We start from the raw sequence: 16,500 nt of genomic DNA, 5'->3' as shown, positions 1-16,500 counted from the left end.
TTTCAAAAGCAAAGTGTCTCGCTACTTTGGGGAAAATATTGGGGAAAATAACAAGTAAGGATAAAGTAATATGTAGAATATATAGAACCAAACTCTCATACAAAGGGACAACCACCAATTTGAGAGCCCACCTGTCTACACTTTATCCCGGCAAGCTGCGGTCAACGTCAATTTGACGTTGACTGATACACTGCCCTCTTGTGGAAAAAACATATACAACTTAAGTTTTATACCATATAGGTCTTACTGAAGGCATTTAATGGTAAAAATATTATTAATAAATATTCGAATATATTTTTATATTAATATTAATGAACAAACAAACTTCGAATATTATTTTTCGGCAAAAGTCAAAGCCCTAGACTACACCCCACCTCACTGGGTCTTCACCACATCTCACTGGGTCTGCTCTACACCACATCTCACTGGGTCTACACTACATTTCACTGGTTCTACACCACATCTGACTGGTTCTACAGGAAATCTTCTGTCAATCTAAGGCTGTGGAAACATGGATACGTTTCGAAAGGTGTGTGCTGACGGGAAAACACTTTTTTATAAGGAATCATCCGGTAGTAGGGTGGACATGCAGGTGACCACACCCCACCGGGCACCGAAACAGATGGAAGGTAACTAAATCTAAGCCCTGACGCAGTAGCTGATGATCAACCATCCTAACTCACCGGACTCGAACACTCTGTGGAAGGACTTGCGGTAGGACGAGTTGCAGTTGTTGACCAGCTGGATGGTGTTGTCCAGCGCTGGGATCTCGGTCTCCATCTTGCGGATCTTGGCGTCCAGGTCGTCCCCCTTCCGCCGGAGCCCCTCCTTCTCCTGGGCTGCCTGGGGGGAGGGGTAAACTGAATCGACTTCTCTGATGCTGGTTCATATAGTGCAGGTTCAGGTACTGGAAATATGCTTTAGGTAGTATAAGAATATAAGTAACCAGAATTGGTTATACGTCTGTAGTTGTTAGTTTACGAATCACAATGTCTACGATTATGAATCAAAGTATATAAATCTCCATCTCTAGTCTAATACCTTAATGTATCCATGTTTAGTTATGGTAAGGGTTATGTTCAGATGTTATAATGCCTCAAATTAACCATTTGAGAGGGTTACAGATTCCTGAGGCTGTGAAGGTCTAGGTCTTGGTTAAAGCAATGCACCATTGGCATAAGCAACGGGGAATGTCCATCTAGTGGCAGCCGCTCACGTACCGCCAGAGAACCAAACTCTGGTTTGATGAGGTTGTGCAGCTAAAACCCTGACCTTTATGATGTAGTAAGCCTGTGATTTGTCCTCCTCTCCTTCGGGTGTCACCATGGAGATGGTCAAGACCTCATAGCACTTCTTCATCATGTCGACCTTGGACAGCCTCTGGTTCACCTCCACACTGACACACAATCAGAGACACAGAATTATGTTCTGACAACAAGGGACTCATTACTGCCACGTCTGTGTGGAGTTTGTGATATGATGGCTGGTTACAGCAGCCTCACCTGGCCAAGTCAGACTGATTGAAGTCTGGGGCTGGGTGAGGCTGCACAACTGTTGTGCATTGAGTAATCAATGTGCAAAGGTTAAACCAGCCATCACCACACACATACACAGGGAGCTCTCCTACATGGCAGCATGAATCACCATCTCATGCATCATTGTCAATCAAACTCTACAAACTCTAAACCATCTTAAGCACCACCCTACGCCCTTGTGTCTGGAGGAGCCCAGTAATAGTCACCTAGGCAGTGTATCATGGTCAATGCTACAGTCTGTTTAAAATAACAACCAATAATAGGATGTCACCAAGGGTAATAGTGTCCTTGTTCTCACCTGAGCTCCTGTCTCTCCTTCTGGGCGATATTCATCTCCTTGGCCAGCATCTGGCGGTGGACTCTGATCTCCTCCTCCCGCTCCTTCATGGCCGTCTGCAGCTGCAGCCTCCTCTTCTCCCTGGACAGCACGCCATCCGCTCTGTTGTACAGCAGGTCCCTCAGGCGCCGCAGCGCAAGCTTCACCATGTTCTCCTCCACCATGGTGTCCTGGCCCAGAGGGAGGATCCTTCCCCTTAAGTTAATTTCCTTTTTGCCGTTGTTGGGGGACGTTAGGAACGGACCTCCAACGTGCACCGACCTTCCATCATACGTGTTTTTTTTGTTGTTGTAACAATTGGATTGGATTGCTCGTTCAGTGACCAGTTGTCACCTCCATCTCAGCAATGTGGTGCTTTCGGTTTAGTTTTAGGTTGTGCTATTTTCTAATAAATGTATTATCCTTTAAACATGTTACTTGTAAGTTAAGTTCTTGATCGGGTAAGCAGGTGGGCTCACCTGCTTGGTCGTCCTGAGCTTCTTCAGCTCCTTGTCCGAGGTGTCGTTGAACAGTTGCAGCTCCTCCATCTTGGTTGTCATCTCTCGGTTCTCTGCTCCAGTTCTCTCTGCCTCCTTCCTCACACAGCGGATGTCGTCCTGACAGCAACACAATAATAACGGCTACAGCCATCAACCCTCATGGATTTTTTTTTATTTCTAAATTATTCACTGATCTTCAATTTAATAATAATGTCCATCAATTGGAAAAGGTATATGGGTCTTGTTTTTTTAAAGCACGTTCACTGAATAATCTATTTTAAACAATTCAAAGTATGTAAAATAAACAAATGATGTATCAAAGTACAAAAAACAATTGTTTCCAACGATGTTAAAATTAAGAGAATTTGTAGTTGTATTCTGTCTGAATCACGTCAGATACCAGTCCGAAACAACTGACGACGTCATCAATCTACGTCTTTCGATATTGTTTTGATTACGCAATCAAAGTAGCAGCATTAGTCGTGCTTTTCAAGCGCTGGTGATAGACGTCCTCTGCCACTCTGGAGGACCAGTGGAGGGTGGGAGGGCTTGTAGGACAGAAAAGGACCTGTAGCTCCTTGAGCTGGATGCTGAGCAGCTGGGCGGTCCGGGTCCTCTGCTCCAGGGCACTGGTCAGCTGGGCCGTCTCCTGCTCCAGTGCCTGCTTCTCCTCTGTGTTGACCTCCCCCAGCAGACGGGCCACCTTGCTCTCCAGCTGCTGGATCTGGATGTTCTGGGGAAAGGGGGAGCAGAGAAGGAGGTTTACTTTCTAGAACCGATGAATTGCTGTTATTTCCCAAGCGCCTTGGGTTATGATGAAGGAAGATGAACTGACTTGTATATTGTGTATTAAAATGTTATGGAGGCATGATAGTCTGGTGGCTAGGGGATTGGACTCCCAGGCAGAAGATACAGAAGATACTCCATCCCCATTATCCACAGTCTACCTGTAGACAACCGTAGGAACAATTTCCTAAACCCCAACCTGATCATTTAATGAGAGCATCACAATCTGAAACTGAAAATCAGATAATGTATTTGTGAAAGCACAATTTGTAACTCAACTCTGTGCAGGCGTCTCCCTTCTCAATTCATTCTGAGTCCCATTTGATAAAAGCATGTTTGTCATCAATAACAATAATGTTTCCCCAGAGATATACAGCATGTCTGTACCTGGTTGTAAATTATCTCCTGCTGTTTGAGGAGGTTCTGGTCCAGCTTGCCCATGTGTCCTTTGAGGCTGGCCAGGGCTGCCTTGCTCCCCAGTATCTGGGCTGTCAGGTCCTTCTCCTTGCTCCTGAGTGCCTGCAGATTCTGCCTCTGGCCAAACAGCGCCTCGCGGTGGTGCTGCAGCTGCATGTCCAGCTCCTAGCGTATATCAGAGACCAGAAAAAATTGAAGAATTTAAATATCTAGGCCTCTGGCTTGATTCTCAGCTATCCTTTAAACCTCATATTAATTCAATCACCAAGAAATTATTTGGTTGTCTGAAATCACTTTATGGTTCCGTTGACTGCTTCTCACAAGAAGTCCAGATAAGAATTGCAATTAATATTCCCAATATTGGACGATGCTGATCTATGGTAACACCTTTGAAAGAAGTCGTCTTAATGTGTTATATAATAGTCTTTGTAGTTTTGTGCTCAGGTGTCCTTATAGAACCCATCACTGCCTAATGAATGAGTCCCTGAACTGGCCTGCCCCTAAGTCCAGAAGGCAATTCCATTGGTCAATACTTACCTTCAAATGTATTTATTTCAATTTCCCTTCATATTTGAAACAACTCTTAATCTCTTTTACTTCTCAATACAGCCGACGGCACATGGACCACCTGTTTCTAGTTACACCTAGAATCAGCAAAGGAATTAGTCGTCGGGCATTCAAATTCAAAGCTCCATCAGATTGGAACAACCTTCCTTCCTCACTTAGGTCTATCACTTCTTTCCATTTCTTCAAATCATCTTTAGTTACGCATTATAAAACATCCTGCTCTTGTTTCTGATCTATCTTAAATTTTCTCTCTAGGACTCATTCTTCACATACCTGCTTTCCTTTTGTCCACTATACTCTATGTATGCATGTATCTGGGTACAAATATGTACTGTATACTTTACTTGGGCATGCAAAGAAAATGTATTCAATGTATGTAATGTATGTTAATGTATTTGATCGTACTATGTTGAGATGGGGGAATAGCTTTGGTGGGCATTGTTGGTGTGTGCGTGGGTGTGTGAGTATGCGTGTGTGTTTGTCCTTGTCCTGATTTATGTTTAGTACTTACTCTTTACTATCTTTGTATTATTTGTCATTGTTGCAAGGACCCCCTCGAAAATGAGATGGTACATCTCAAGGGGCTATCCTTGAAATAAAGAATAAATAAACATCTCCCACTCAAGTCTTTATTGCCCACGCGATAGATCAAATAATTGGACGTGGTTGAGGTTCACACCATAAACATTTGAACGTAACGATAGACAATCTAAGGACAATGCATCATTCCATGATCAATGTACAACCGGCGAAAACGCTTGCTGTGCGCAGTGGTGCCACAAGCCATAGTGTCTGCCTTGTCTTGTCTGCGTTAACTGAAACTGCTGTTTCAACTGAAACTGCTTTGACAAGAGTAAATGATATCCTTCTTGCTTTGGATACAAATGCGAGCTTCGCTGGCTTGATTTTTACCTCACAGATAGAACACAATTTGTGCTCTATGAGGTTTCGGAATCGAAGCACTGCAAACTACACTTTGGTGTCCCACCACAAGGGTCGGTCCTTGGTCCATTGCGTTTTGCAATGGACATTATTCCCTTGGGCGACGTTATCCGCAGCTTCGGAATTGGCTTCAACTATGCGGATGACACCCAACTCTTTATTCCTGTAGAACAGTGGTTCTCAACCATTTATGACCAAACGCCCCCCTGACCTTACCCTGATCCTCTGGCAGCCACCCCCCCCCCAAAAGAAATAATTAATAAACTCACACCACATTGCTTAGACCTATGAGCCTGTTTTATTATAAAGCAGATTTAGCCCACTGTTATAAGCAATAGGAGGCTGGATAAGAATCGAACATGACCACGTCAGCATTGTAATGTAGTTTTTTTAAATCAAAAGGAACATTAAATGTACGCTACAAGACGTGTAACTTTAGCATGGACAAAAATCATGTTCACAACACGTGAACAACATATGAACATCACCTGAATAATCAAGTGAAAAACAGTTCACTATCAAACCAATCAAGAAACAGATCGCCAGACTTAGCCATTAATAAAGCGATATTGTAAGACGCCTTCATGATGTTGGTTGTCGGATCTTTCGATGCCTTGTCAGGATGATTTTTAAATAAATGTTCCTGTAACCGTGAAGATTTCATGGCCTCATTAGAGAAAAAGTGATCGCAGAGCAGGCACATCTTGGACATGAATGCATGTCCAACTTAGACCTGTTGGTGGCGCTAGAGCTGATGAGCTAGCGACCTCAAATTTGCTTCATGGGCTAATGGGACTGTCCTGAACCAGTGTGCCAAATTTCACAACTTTTCACCAGGCGTTCTATGGGCTGCCATAGACTCTCATGGCAGGTAAATAATAATAATAGGAATTCATACCAAAACAATAGGTTGTCTTGCAGCTTCGCTGTTTGACACCCAAAAATCTCACGTTCCCAGCGCCCCCCCCTAGGTTGTGCAAACGCCCCCCAGGGGGCAGGACCGCCCGCGATGAGAACCATGCTGTAGAATCAGGGGACTCAGCCCAGATCCAGAAGGTTGAGTCCTGTCTAGCTGCAATGAAGAGTTAGATGTCACAGAACTTCCTTCAGCTTAATACTGGGAAGACAGAGCTGATAATTATGGGCTCAAAATGGATCAAGAGAATTTGAGACAGTCCCACTGTGTGTGGATGGCTTGGCCATCCAGCAGAGTGCATGTGTCAGAAATCTTGGTGTCCTGCTTGACCCTCTGCAGTGCTTTGACCATGTTAGGAGTATAACTAAAATAGCATTTTTCAGTCTGAGAGATATTGCAAAAATCAGACCAATGTTATCTGCAGCAGATGCAGAGCCACTGATTCACGCATCTATATCATCAAGACAGGATTATTGTAATTCAGTGTTCTTGGGTCAACCTAAATCAACCACGAGAAGTTTACAGCTTGTACAGAAGTCTGCAGCTAGACTAATGACTAGAAAAATAATGTTTGATCATATTTCCCCTATTCTCGCCTCTCTGCACTGGTTACGAATAACTGCTAGGGCGGATTTTAAGGTGCTACTGCTAACCTTTAAAGCCTTGCATGGATTAGCTCCATCATATCTGAAGGACCTCATCATTCCTTATAGTCCTTCTCGGCCCCAACGGTCTTCGGGAGCTGGCCTTCTTTCGTTACCAAAGGTTAAAAGAAATCGGCTGGACAGAGTGCATTCGCCTATCAAGCGCCGTACCTATGGAATAGTCTGCCACCTGTAATCGGGGAAGCTGTTTAGCTATTTAAAGCAAAGCTAAAAACGAACCTCTAGAGCCTTTCATTTTAAACATTGGGGTGCGAAAAAGATACTGATGCGATGTGAAGATCGATGCGTGTTTGTTTGTGCTTTTGTTTGTGTAGTTACTAAATTAGTAGCGCTATTCATTTCCACTATGCAATTTTCCCTTCTAATTCACTATACTGTCCGTTCTAGCATGTTTCGGTGACTGCGTCTGGATGCCTGGACTCTCCTCTTGCTTAACCGGCCAGCACCCCATCATCAATTTAATATTTTTACATACAGGCAAACATACTTTTGCCTGTATGTATGTATGTCAATTATGGCACCCACTAGACTCCTGACCAACCCAACTCAAGATTTCATCCTTGCTGATAAGGGAGTTTTTTCTTGCCCTTGTGGGGGCTTGGGTTAGCCTGGCACCGCCCACCTATCTACTTCCGCTCAATTTTCATTTCACTTCAGTACTAGGTCTGGGTCTGCTTAATATGAATGCGTTCCATGGAAACCAGATTTCTGGCGGTCCAATCAGCTAACAGAGGGAGTGGCTGAGAACGATGACGTCTAGGTCGCGCGCCAGTTTCAGTTGTCAGAGGAAGACAATGGAGAAGGATACGAGAGAAGCTATTCGGTCTGTTGTGGGATCGCTGCCGAAGATTGATCAATTAAAGCCGGAGCAAGAACAAGCTTTGCTAAGTTTGGTTGGTGGCCATGATGTTGTGGCGCTTCTCCCCACCGGGTTCAGGAAAAGTTGATTTCCCAGCTGGCTCCGTTAGTGGGCAAGGAGTTAGCTAAGGCGAATGCTAGCAATGCTAACCCGATAGTTGTTGTCGTCTCCCCTCTTTTTGCACTTATGGATGACCAAGTGAAGGAGATTTTAATTATCATCAGTGATGTTTTTGGGGATATTGATGGGGATCTGCAATATGATTCAGAGAAGTATTTAACTGACCCAGATATCTATTACAGTAACTACTTTGACAATGTAGATGATGATGTTGAAGATGCACTCATGAGCCGTGTCAGTAGCTCTGAGTCTGAACAGTAAATTTGGTGATGCTTAACACTTAAACCCTCTGTGTACTTCTGCAGGATCATGGTTGGTGTCAGTTGTACATATTTTGTAAATGTGTTTGTAATTTGTGCAATTTGACAAAACTGCACATGCACCTGCTAAATAAAAGAACATTATCTGTCCTTACTATCGAAATATTAATTTAGAATGTACAATTGTTCCTTGAACTCTTAAATCAGATAAACAAAACCTGCAGCTATCGTTCAGAGACATCTTCACGCTACATCTTGTTTTGTTTGTGTACAGTCTGCGCGTGCGCTCAACGTGGCTTCCGGACGGTCCCGTCGAATGACATACGTCATGACCAGTGGCGGCTGGTGGTTTTTAAAGTGAGGGAGGAAGGACTGCGCGCTTCGTTGCAATTGGCCTGTTTGCACTGTTGGTGTATGGTGGCATAAGAATGTGAGACTCAAGTTGTTTCAGTTTGTTTTGGTGAACTACAAAATAGTATGGAGGGATAGTTATGTGAATAAAATTGATACAAAGCCACCAGTGGCATCACTGTAATTTGAAAGCTGGTGGGAAGCATGTCTTTGAAATGGACTCCAAGGGCAGAAGGAAAGGATGCAAAGCCCATTAGTCAAATCAGGCCTACTCTTGATATGTACAAGTAAATAAAAAAACCTGGGCCAATTTTTGCCCTCAATAAGAGAAGTTATTGGTTGTTATTTCCCTATGTTTATTTTCAGTTACAATTGTTTTAAGAAAAGACTCAAGACCAAAAGTGATGCCATTTAAAATGCATCATGCTCTGAATCATTCACCCTTTCCACAATATCAAACAGAACGGTCAGAGTAATAAACTAGTAAAAGAACAAGAACATTATTTCAAACAACCTGATCTATAGGCATGGTGCCTAGCAAGGAATGTCGCATAGCAGCACCAACGTGAACTTGAAACTTGTCGTGCCGTTTGGTTGCCCTATAAAGATTTTTGACATCAGTGAAACCATGAACAGCCCACGTTGGAGATTTGCCATTATTCATTAGCAAACAGGGCCAGCAATACAGTTGATTGGTAGTAATGCTACCAGTAAGCCATGAGTACCTAGCAAACCATGTAGCACCCACAATACTGACGTTGCCATTACTTTTGGTGACCTCGATTTTTTTCTTTGGTCGCTAGCTTAACACTGTAACTCAATGAATTGAATGCTTTGTAATTAAACATGAACAATGTCCTCTGTTTCCAATGTTTCCATTGTACACTTTACTTGCAAATGTTAGAATCTCGTTATCCTTCAGATGATTTCACCTGCTTTGCGTCTCTTAGACTGAACGGCACTGCAGGCAGAGTGGGTTTGTTATCGACAGCGTTGCCAGATAGGGCAGATTTACCGCCCAATGATAATTTTTCCAGCCTAACGTGGTTAAAAGTAGCCCAATTGGGTGGGAAATCTGCCCAATCTGGCAACACTGCTCACCAGCCAGGGATCCTGATTATTGGTTCATAGCGCAGCCCGAACAGATTTTGCGCGAATCAGACGCCTTAAGGTCACACCCACTCAGAGGAGGACCTTCCTCCTCTCTCCCATTGAAACCCATGTTATTCACAGGCCGCCAGTACTTTTGGGGAAATGAATGGGAGTCAACAGAGGCTGAGGGAGGAACGTCCTCCCTGAAGTAGGGCTGGGCGATATGGACCAAAAGTCATAGGGGGGGCGGCGGCGGCGGCGGCGGCGCGCTCCACTCGCAGATTTGATATTAATATTTCTACCGTTCAGAATTGAATACAGTTTGATGGTTGAATAAACCGTGGACTAGACACTGCCTCCGCCTCGTATTTGAGAACATTATAATATGTAACTTAACATCACGGCCAAAAGCTTTGTGCGCCTCCGAAATATTACGAACCGTAACGACTGCGTGGGGGGGCGTTGCATGTCATGTCCCATGACATGCTATTTTATGTATTCTTTAATAAAGGTAATAGTGGGCAACTAACACAGTATTCAAAGACGTTCCCGAAATTCTGCCGTGGTGCAGAGTTACAGCCACTCCGAGCCAGTCGCACATTGAGCTTCCCCCAAATGCACTGTTTTGGTGTCTGTAGCTATAATGCTAATGAGGAGGAGCGAGTCGGGTCAAGGAGGAGGGTGGGGGTGTGGCCCTGAGCAGCTTGCAGCCACGGTACCATGCGCTCTGTTTACAGTGGATGTATCGCAATGGCGAGGCGCACATAGCCTTTAGCCGTGTTCTGTAAATATTCTAGAACACACGGGAGGCATGTCGCAGTTCATGTACTTCAGCGAGTCAAAGCCAAAGTTCCTTTCCCCCAATTCCTTCTCAACCATGGCTCAGATAACCCCCACTACAGTCTCGTTGTGGAAATACAAGAGACGTCAAAGAACCGACAAGAAACACTTGCGTTACAGTGTGTGTATTCACACACACACGTGGCGCTCGCACGGTCGTGTCTCATTGGCGGGCCAACGTCTCTGGGCGGGCCAGGCAGAGTAAGGGGATGCTTAGATGCTTTGTGACAGACCTAAAGACATTCCAAATCAGCGCGCTTGAGCCTCTGTTTTTTCAAAGGCGAGCAGAGCAGCTAGTGCTCGTTTTACACCAAACACAAGTTTTAGCCACTGGGGGACCATAGGCAGGCTAGGGGAACTCATATTTATGTTAGAAAACCTCATAAAGTGAGATTTTCATGTCATGGGACCTTTAATGTTTTATGTTTGGGTCTCGCGGAGTGAGAAACCTACTATACCTACCTACCGTTTCGATTTACAATTACTATTCCTACCGTTCAGAATTGAATACAGTTTGATGGTTGAATAAACCGTGGACTAGACACTGCCTCCGCCTCGTATTTGAGAACATTATAATATATAATATCACGGCCAAAAGCTGTGTGCTTTTGGCCGGCCTCCGGAATATTATGCACAGAATTGCAACCCGTTGGTTGCGACAGCACTCTCTACAAATTACGTGATTTTGAAATTCGTCAGACACCTTATATCCAAACCATTGCCATACTATGGAGCCGTTGGTCTTTCGCTTGCAAACAAGCTCCTCTGAGCTGCTTGTGCAGGCGGACTCCATAGCTGTGTTCGAAATCGTTCCCTATCACGGATATAGTGCACTATATAGGGTGCTCCTCATTTTGTAGTGGTGTTCGAATTCTCAGTGGTTAATTTCATGCACAATATAGTGCACTTAAAATACCCAATGAATAGTGAACGATTTCGAACACGGCTCATGTTTCGCGATTTCAAAAAGTGACGTGAGTCAGTGGAGGGGAGGGGGCGGGGGCAGGCAGAGACTGTGTGTGTGAGCCGGAGGCAGAGCGGGAGAGACATAAGCAGAGTTACGAAATAGCAGGCGGCAGGCGCGGTTCGAAACTGGTGTTATTTGGAACAAATGTACTGTAATTTCAACGCAAATTAAATTATATCGATATTGACGATATGGTCTCGTTTGAAAAAATATCGATATATTTTAAATATCGATATATCGCCCAGCCCTACCCTGAAGTAATTGTCAATAGGCGATAGGGGGAGCTAATGTCCCTTTACCCAGGGAAACAAAAATTATGTATTCAAAGGCATTAAAGTAGTCATATTTAAGGGCATTAATTCATTACAGTAGTCTGGGCAATCTACATTTTTTTATTCTCAACAATGTTATGGAGGATTTTCTTCCCTCTCCTCAATGGAGAAGCCTCCACTGGTCATGATCAAACGCTATGCGATTGGTTATGGCAGATCCAGAGTGGCACTGGGCAGATCTCATAATCATTTTAAAACTTCTACAGACACCCGCCTCCAAGTGAGTGAACGTTTGTCAATTGAGCAGTTCCAGACCTTCTGTACAAATGAAATGAAGTACGATGGTCTGGTAGGACCAGGCTAGGCTTGGGTCAGGGGCGTGACATAAATATTTGGCCTGTTTGAGACTGAAATGGTGATTAAGGGCTATACAAATGAAATTGAATTGAATTGCCTTCCTGTACCCTGCACTGGCCTTGACTACTGGCATTACCTTGGTGACCTGGTCCTCGTCTCTGAGCAGCTGGTCCAACTGCAGGGCTCTCTCCTCCACGCTGAGGGCCGTCTGGGTCACCTTGCTCAGCTTGTCCTCTAGAGCGGCATTTTGGAGCTCGGCCTTGTACAGTCTGCACCACACACATGCACACACATAGCACAAACACACAAAGCATACACAAAAAGCACATGCAAGTTTACACAAAGGATAGACTCATGGCAAGTTTGGTCGACTACCAGCAAAACGTTTTTGGGTTTAATCCCCAACATCCTCAGACTTTAATAACCTTTCAGCTGTAATCACTGTACTTTGCTTCACATAAAATGTTCTAAAGTCCAAATGGGCAAAAGGCATATGACCTATACTGTGGAGTATGTGTGGTTGATGGCTGGTTCAAGCAGCCTCACCGGGCCCAGGTTAATTATTTCCCTTCTGAGGTTGGGTGAGGCTGCACATCTGGGGTACATTCCTATAGCAAGCGGCATTTTCTGTCTCGAGGCATGATGAAGCCCCGCCTGACAACTGCTCTAAGTAATGTGGAATAATTCAACAGATGTTTAATGAAGGAGTTGGTGTGATAATCACAGCGTTTGGTAGTGTTGCATAAAACTGTATCCTGGGAAATGTGTAATTTAGTCTCTAGAGGGCGTTGCTGCGCCGTCTCACATGATTCAAAAGCTGAGGGGGATTAAGCTTTCCTCCCGACACACTCAGGGTCATGCAGGATATGCTGGCAATCAGGGAGCAGTTCAGCATAGAAATAAATAATAAATGAAACCCAGCAGTACAAATGTACTCCTTCTTGATCGAAAATGAAACAATCAGAGGAAAAGAAAACACAAATGTCATGTTTTTAACAGAAATAATGATTGTTAATTTAAAAAATCCTTCAAAAATTATTTCAATCAAAAGATTATTTGGCTCTCAAAGGGCCTTGGCATCCATCAAAAATCACAGCCTACAGGGACCGCTCACCACTTGCCCTTCCACTTATCAGGGCATACAAGTATCAGCCATCAGCCACACACACCGCTAGCATGGAACTATGGAACACCGGCTCTGTGGATCATATTACTCCAAACAATGCAACATTAACATTAACATCAACCTGTCTCCTGGTCAGGTCCGGAGGAGCCCAGGTGTGTGGCAGGGGAGAGAGAGACAGAGCTAGAGAGAACGAGAGGGAGAGAAATAGGCAGAGGGAGAGAGGGTAGATAGAGAATATAAAGGTTTGCTTCTGACTTGACTGTCTTGTTCTGGATTTCTTCCTTCACACTGGTGATCTGTGTCCGAAGCGACTCCACGTCCGTTGCCGTTCTGTCCACAGTGGTCTTCACACTGTCCAGCTGCCCACAGGCACACAGAGAGAGACAGGGGGACAGGAGGTTGTGGGTTCAATCCGTTCAGCTTTAAATACAACTTGCATGGAAGGCTTTTCGTACCATGCTTTTTGTGATTAGTGCGGGGATGATCCTATGACATAAGATAAGATAAGTTTGGTACTTAAATTAACCCCTGAGAGGACATCTGTTACTAAAGTAGCAATACAAAAATTAATGACAGTTATACAGGTCATAACAACAAAAGACGAGTTGCCCCCACCACCCTCTAAATAAAAGATGGTGAATTTGACAAGGAGATGGTAAATTTGTCAATCACAGACAAAATGCGTATTTTTCTTGTCTGTGATGGATGTTATTAGAAAGACAAGAAAAATAAAACGAATTTATGAAACATCCATATTGGTGTGAAACGCTGGTTGGTTGGGATCCACTCCCAGCTAGCGCTCAGAACTAAGATGGCTGCTTGGTAACTGAAGCCCTATACAGGCGGAGAAGTAAAGGGACCTCATGCTGCAGCCGGCTACGGTGGAGCTCCTGCTCTTGGAGGTCCTGCCTCAGCTCGGAGGCCTGGCGCTCTGCCCTGGAGATCCTCCTCTCACACTCTCGGTTGTTGTGCTCCTCAGTCTGCAGGAAGTCCCTCTTTTCCCTCACCGCCGCGCACCTCGCCCGCCCCTCCTGGTTGACCTCGGCCAGTTGCTGCAGGAGAGCCAAACGATCATAACTATAACACTTTTGGACTCTAAATTAATTACGTAATGGAGGAGAATATATCTTTTTTAAACCTACAATAGAAATTAAGCATTTTAAATAAGTAAGCATATAATGTGATGTATATTTGTGTCGATAATGAGACGATTTTTAAATATTATAATCCATTTTGTTATTTTAAACTTGTTCCCTGTTCCCTCATTTCTTTGTATTGCTGTTTTGCAGAAAAAGCACTCCATAAAATAAAGTTGGAATTGATTGATTTGAATTTCGCCCACTTTGCCCCACTTCCAAGCCCTGTGAGGGGCTTGTTTCCCCTGTGTGGGGACACTCACCAGCGTGCACTGCTGCATCTCAGTGTCCCGCCTCTTCATCTGCTTGATGGTGTTCTCCCACTGCCTCAGCAGCTCCTGCCTCTCCTGGTGGGCCTGGCGGAAGTTCTCTGCCGACTTGTCCAAAGCGATCTAGGAGTCGGATTCAGTTTGAAAGACTTCTTGGACATGCAGCCATTATAATCAATAATTGGTAATCAATTTGGTGGTGCATTTGCAGTGGAAGCCTGTACTGAAATGATAGAGCCAAGGAAAATACATATAGTCTGTGAGTGTGGTTTGCATGTGTGTGTATGTTTGTTTGTGTGCATTACCTGTGCGGACACTGTCTCTGTCAGTTCATTGTCCAGTGCCTTGCGTCTTTGGTTGGCTTCCACTGTCTTCTTTTCTATTGCCAAAGTGAGTGACTTGAAAAGGAGAACATAACATTAAAGATTGATAACAGAAAATATCTCAACAAAAATAGTATAACTATTGTAGATTTTTTGTAATATAAATGGTTTTCCACCTGGAGAGATAAAGGTTTACCAAAAAAAAGGAATTATTACTTTTAAGAACCTTTCGAAAAATAAGAAATAATTGCTAATGTTCAATACTTTTTCTTAAACCCTGAATCTCCTTCCGTCGTCGACCCAAAGCTCCAAACCAACTGGTGCTCAACATCACAGTTAAAACAAGCAGCTTCTCTTGGGATTGTTTTGGTTACCTTGATCCTGCGCTCGTCCTGCTGGGAGAACTTGACCAGGGCCATGGTGTCCTCATCCCGGAGAGCCGACTCCTCCAGCCAGCCGTCCAGGGTCTGTTGGTCCCAGTTCAGCTGGCTCCGCAGCTCCTCCAGCTTCTGGCTGGCCTTGCTCATGTCGTTCTAAGAGGAGTTCAAACAGGATCAAAAATATTTTTTTTACTTACATATTTTAAAAAAGCGTCATGTTGTTTGTGAAAGCATGTGTTAATGGGAAGAGAGACAGACATCAGATCAGTTGTTTTGCATTTGTTATGCTATTCCAGTCACACTAATAATTAGTTTAGAAATTAAAGTGTGGATTTTTTACCTTTTGCTTCCTTGAAATATTTAAATGTGATGCATCAGTCACACACGGGTTCTTGCTTTCTCTCTCGCTTGCTGAGTAACAATTAACATTATACACCAAAAAATAATGTCTTCAGGATACATAATTTGAATAAATAAACCAACCAGAACCAACCCACCTCTTCTGAGCTCTTCTTCTCTTTGAGGAGTCCCAGCTCGCGCTCTACCCTGGCCAGCTCCTTGTGCAGACAGCCAGCCTCGCGCTCAGACAGAGCCTTGAGGTGCTTCTCGGAGGCAGTCTCGCTCTCCTTGGCCTGACACAGACCCTGAGGCGAAAAGGATGCACAGTGGAGGAAAATTATGTCACTATCAATCATGACAACGTGAAGAATCACTTGGTATCATAATTGTCATGTATAGATCCAGTTATGCATAAAAGCATCTTTTAGTATTATTTAATAATTAAATTTAAGAAATAAAATTGTACTACTTACTTTAAATAAATAAAGGCCATGACTTATAAAAAAGCATTCTATGTATTTTGAATTTATTTTAGGCCTATTTAACCAATTAAAGAAATGGAACCGGAGGACTCTGCTGTTACGGAAATGATTAGTTGTGGTATAACGAGACTAAAGCGTCCCCACAGCCATTGTGTATCAGTGAGCCAACAGCCAATGTTTGTTACTTATCCAAAAGTGTGTGTCACTGACCTCAGTGCGGGGCAGCTCTTGAATTGCATTTTTCAAGTGGTCAGACAAAGCTTGCTTTTTGTCTTTCAGTCTCTCAAGTTCGTTTTCCACCCTAATCTTCTCCTTTTCCTTCCACATAACCTATTGGAAGAAAAAACGCTCAGGATAAACATATGTAATTGACTATAATTGTAAATTTGGTGGGAATGGACATTGCTTCACTGCGACACTCACTTCCTCTTGCAGAGCCTTGTTTGCAGCATTAGCCACAGGTATGGCAAAACCGCCATCCCAGTCGACCTCAGCCAAAACGGTGCTCGACATTTTACCCTAAAACTTAAATTCAAAGACCTGATCAATATCAGCAATATTTGCCCAAGTAAATCAGCCTTAGATCCAGCTAAATATCTCCGACAAACTCCACGGTCCGACCACCCGTACTTGTTTGCCAAGTATCCCGTAGCAACCGGTTTTAGTGCTCCGTGCGGCCACTA

The 16,500-nt window shown here is 43.9% G+C and overlaps 1 protein-coding gene across 1 annotated transcript; it reads right to left on the bottom strand.

Annotated features, from left to right (window-relative positions):
* Positions 1–705: 705 nt before the first annotated feature.
* LOC132463684 (eukaryotic translation initiation factor 3 subunit A-like) lies at positions 706–16,330 on the bottom strand. The gene is made up of 15 exons (XM_060059982.1): positions 16,241–16,330; positions 16,028–16,147; positions 15,494–15,640; positions 14,991–15,149; positions 14,599–14,691; positions 14,288–14,416; positions 13,769–13,940; positions 13,144–13,247; positions 11,899–12,031; positions 3,525–3,719; positions 2,920–3,084; positions 2,331–2,468; positions 1,834–2,042; positions 1,273–1,396; positions 706–843 (listed from the first exon to the last, which is right to left on the bottom strand). The coding sequence occupies exons 1-14, from the start codon at positions 16,328–16,330 to the stop codon at positions 1,343–1,345; spliced, it is 1,908 nt and encodes a 635-aa protein (XP_059915965.1). The 3' UTR covers positions 706–843; positions 1,273–1,342.
* Between the last annotated feature and the right edge of the window lie 170 nt (positions 16,331–16,500).

Source organism: Gadus macrocephalus, chromosome 8, assembly GCF_031168955.1.
Source record: "Gadus macrocephalus chromosome 8, ASM3116895v1".
NCBI classification, from domain to species: domain Eukaryota; kingdom Metazoa; phylum Chordata; class Actinopteri; order Gadiformes; family Gadidae; genus Gadus; species Gadus macrocephalus.
The sequence above is the reverse complement of the archived record's forward strand: the minus strand, read 5'-3'. Positions and strand labels throughout refer to the sequence as shown.

Bases quoted from the DNA above. Each gene is read 5' to 3' on its own strand.
- LOC132463684 (XM_060059982.1), bottom strand. From the start codon at position 16,330: ATGTCGAGCACCGTTTTGGCTGAGGTCGACTGGGATGGCGGTTTTGCC. The intron at 16,148-16,240 runs GTGAGTGTCGCA...TTCTTCCAATAG, and splicing joins ACAAGGCTCTGCAAGAGGAA to GTTATGTGGAAGGAAAAGGA. The intron at 14,692-14,990 runs GTAACCAAAACA...CTCCTTTTCAAG, and splicing joins AGGACGAGCGCAGGATCAAG to TCACTCACTTTGGCAATAGA.